The sequence below is a fragment of the Nicotiana attenuata genome, unplaced genomic scaffold, assembly GCF_001879085.1.
Source record: "Nicotiana attenuata strain UT unplaced genomic scaffold, NIATTr2, whole genome shotgun sequence".
Lineage (NCBI taxonomy): Eukaryota > Viridiplantae > Streptophyta > Magnoliopsida > Solanales > Solanaceae > Nicotiana > Nicotiana attenuata.
The window spans coordinates 52771-56571 of NW_017673159.1; the positions used below are offsets into that span (position 1 = coordinate 52771).

Sequence of the window (3801 nt, forward strand, 5' to 3'; positions counted from 1 at the left end):
ACCCATTTTTTTAAAGTGGTTTGCAGGTTGACCCTCATCACTTGGGAATTGGGAATAACATTTTAATCCCCCCCAAAAAGGATTCCCAAATCCCAATTTTATAATTTTCCCATTTCTGAATTATTCACGGATCTTACCCTGACCCGCAATCCTTATACTATAAATAGGTGCCCCTATCATTTGCTCTAGCTTTCTCTTTCTCTCGGCTCTATTCGCTTCGTCTCTGTGTTAGGGTTTGTTAATCTGGTCAGCAATTCACAATTCCTCTTTCCTCAAAGATGAAGATGATCGTGCTAAGGAGTTCCGACGGCGAGACGTTCGAGGTAGAAGAGTCAGTTGCCCTAGAGTCGCAGACAATCAAGCATATGATCGAAGACGACTGCGCCGACACCAGCATCCCTTTACCTAACGTGACGAGCAAGATCTTAGCTAAGGTGATTGAGTACTGCAAGCGCCACGTGGACGCCGCCTCTAAGACGGAAGATAAGGCCGTCGAGGACGATCTCAAGGCTTTCGATGCTGATTTTGTCAAAGTTGACCAGAGTACCCTCTTCGATCTCATCCTGGTCTGTATCTCTTTATTTTGATACTGCTGTTTATACTAATTTTTGAATTTCGTGAAGATTATTATGTGTATCTTACTTAATTCATCTGGGGTTCTGATTAAGACCGTTAAATCGTTGAATAGGCACTTATTAAATATGTATAAAGAAAGAGTTGTAAGTTATATGCACTGATGGTCACTTATTAGGTAATTACATGTAAATCTCTTGATAAACATTAGTTAGTAATCTGATAAAATTGGTAACTAGTAGCTAAACTGCTATCAATAGTTTAATGTTACTGGTAGTGTAAAAAATCTTTAACACTGTCAGTATATATGGCCCTTAGTGAAATATCCTTCTGTCTTTTTTACCCTTTAAAATATAGTCCACACTAGACAAAATAGTCATTTGATTATTTTTATAATATTTAATGATTAATAATTTAATTAATTCCTACTATTTAGGAGTAGTCATTGATGTACCGCATACAAGGAAATAAATATTTTAATTAATTAAAAATTTCAAATATTTTAGGAAAGTTAAAGTGATAGCTACAAATATGATTGAATTAATTCTAACGAAATAAAAATAGGAAGAAACTTAGAAATATATGCTTTTGTTAAGTATCCTAACTAATTAAAAGGTCATACATTCTAGGAAGTTATAGTAGAAAAGGACTCTTGCTCTACATGAGTGGGAACAGGAGTTTCAAGTTCATAATTACATACAAGGAATTTTTTTCGTATGTAGTATATTTTATGTATCTTCTATGAATTTATCTAATTGTGTATAGCAATTATTAGATCAATTGATTCGATAAACATATGAAGCCCATATGCATAATATTGGTCAATATTTTTCTCTTTAAAAATAAATTTCATATTGAAAAAATTATCATTTAATTAATTTTTTTTATTGTTCAGTATATTGAAATCATTTTTTTTGTACTTTTCTATTTATCGGGTTTTCGTATAATATTTAAATGACTACACTCAATAATTAAAATAAATAACTAAGAAATTTTATAAGAATATGAAAGAAAGAAAGAAAGACAGAGAGAGAGAGAGAGATGGCTGGCGCAATAGGTCAAGAGGCTAAAAAAGTAGCATGATGACTTGTGAACTTGAAATAATAAAATTATAAAACTGGAGTAAGTAAGGACTTCTATAAGCATAGTTTTTCTTTTGTTGAGTTGGCTAAATATGATCATCAATCATCATTTTCAGGGAGTTATACCTTTTCCTTTAACTTTTATTTTTTCTTAACTCAAATATAATTTTAATATAATATTTATGTGATATTTGTTTTGTTAATTAATTATTGAGATATAATACACGCGCAACGCGCATATTGTTAGACTAGTATAACTTAAACCCATGAAAAGTTTGTAGGGAAAGTGAAAACTATGTGGTTCCTCTAGTAATAGTTCCTTTTCAAGAGAACTGTTGGAGTGTTATTTGGCTTGATTGTTTCCTTGCTTTTTTGTTGGGCCTTGTGGATTGGTAGCTGTGTAAGCTATCAGTATTAGTTTTGTGTAATCAGCTTTGTAATTTTTTGATATTTTTGTTTGTGTGTGGATTTATAGAAGTTTGTTAATGCACCTCGAGTATTTGCATAAATATTGGCATGGGATGATTTAAATGGAGTAACGTGGTCAGTGAGGATTCATATAACCGATCTCAAACTGTTTGGGACAGTGGCATATTTGTTGTTGTTGCAGTTGTTGATGCACCTTCTACTTTTGGCTTCCTTTGCTGCCACAATTTTCGAAGGCTGAGCTTCGACTCTAGTCTGGACCTGTATAAGCTTCATTGGTAATATATATTGTATAAATATAATCAATCAACTATGCTTCAATCCCAAACTAGGCAAGGTCGTCTACATCATTCTGCTTTATTCAGGTCCATGACATTTCAATACGTAGTCACTCTGTTGCGCTATGCAACTAACTGCAGTTGGTTTTTAGGTGTTATTTGATGCGTTTGAAGTAATGAAATAAATTTTCACCACTTCTTTTGATAGTCTCTTATTTCTGGTAGTTTTCTTCTCCTTTTTTTCCATGTTTGCTTAGTTAAAAGTGTATTATTATAGTGAATAATTTCCATGGCTCATTCTAAAACAATGGGTAAGAAGATATGCTTGTAAGTGTAAAGTTAGAATGAAGCATATACTTTACCTGTAGAACTTGTAGTCATACTTAGTTTGTTACCTTTCAGGAAACAAGTGTTAGTTTGGACATTCCTGTAGCACGGTTTGTTTACATTTTTGATAGCCCTCTCTGTTCCACTCCCTGAGTTCTTGCTTGCCTTTTGAATCCTGTTGACTGTTTAGTGGGACAATTTCTTTTATGTGTTTCCTTTTATATTGGCTTTACAGTTCCTTTTAATTATTGCTATTATATTTGCTAGTTGATGAGTTACAAGGGGCGTCCCATCTAATATCTAGTTCTCTGTATAGAGATTTGGGTATTACCTTTTTTGTTGAGTGCTTTTAGAGGTTAAGTTTACATTGCAGTTGCAGTAAATTGTTTGTTCTTATCATTTTACAGGCTGCCAACTATTTGAACATAAAGAGCTTGCTTGATCTGACATGCCAGACAGTTGCAGACATGATCAAAGGGAAGACCCCGGAGGAGATCCGTAAGACATTCAACATTAAGAATGACTTCACTCCTGAGGAAGAGGAAGAAGTCAGGAGGGAGAATGCCTGGGCCTTTGAGTGAATTTGAGTCTAAGCGTCAATAGTCTGCTGATAGATTTGGATTATCTTAGTAGATGCTATAAACAATCTTTTATATTAGTAAATATGTGACTATGTTGTTTCTCGGATCTTTGACTTTGTCAGTTGATGTTGAAGGCAGACAGTTGAACCTCTTTTGCCTTTTATGCCATGGTTTCTTGTGTCCTAAATCGGAATTGAAGATAAAATCATGTCGGTAACTGATCTCCATTGTCCTTGATCTATTATTGCAAATTCATATTGTTTCGGTGTTTATTATTGGTGGTTGATCCTTTTAGCGGTGCATTTGGCTAGTTTGACTATTATTTAGAAATTGGAGGTCAATTTTTGGCTTGTGCAATGGTTTGGTGCTGTTTTCTGTCACTGAGGGATGTAGACAAGAGAGTGTACGTTGCCTGTTGTGACTATCTTACATGGGCATGGTATTTGAAGGCACAAAATGGTCTTATGGACTTCTAGTTTTTGACCTTGAAGCCTAATGTGTTAGATAGACTCAGTTTGTGAGTTTGAGTGTGAG

The 3801-nt window shown here is 34.1% G+C and overlaps 1 protein-coding gene across 1 annotated transcript; it reads left to right on the forward strand.

Moving 5' to 3' along the window:
- Positions 1-178: 178 nt before the first annotated feature.
- Positions 179-3537, forward strand: LOC109215598 (SKP1-like protein 1A). Its single transcript, XM_019379697.1, has 2 exons — positions 179-566; positions 3094-3537. The coding sequence occupies exons 1-2, from the start codon at positions 279-281 to the stop codon at positions 3265-3267; spliced, it is 462 nt and encodes a 153-aa protein (XP_019235242.1). The 5' UTR covers positions 179-278; the 3' UTR covers positions 3268-3537.
- Positions 3538-3801: the final 264 nt, after the last annotated feature.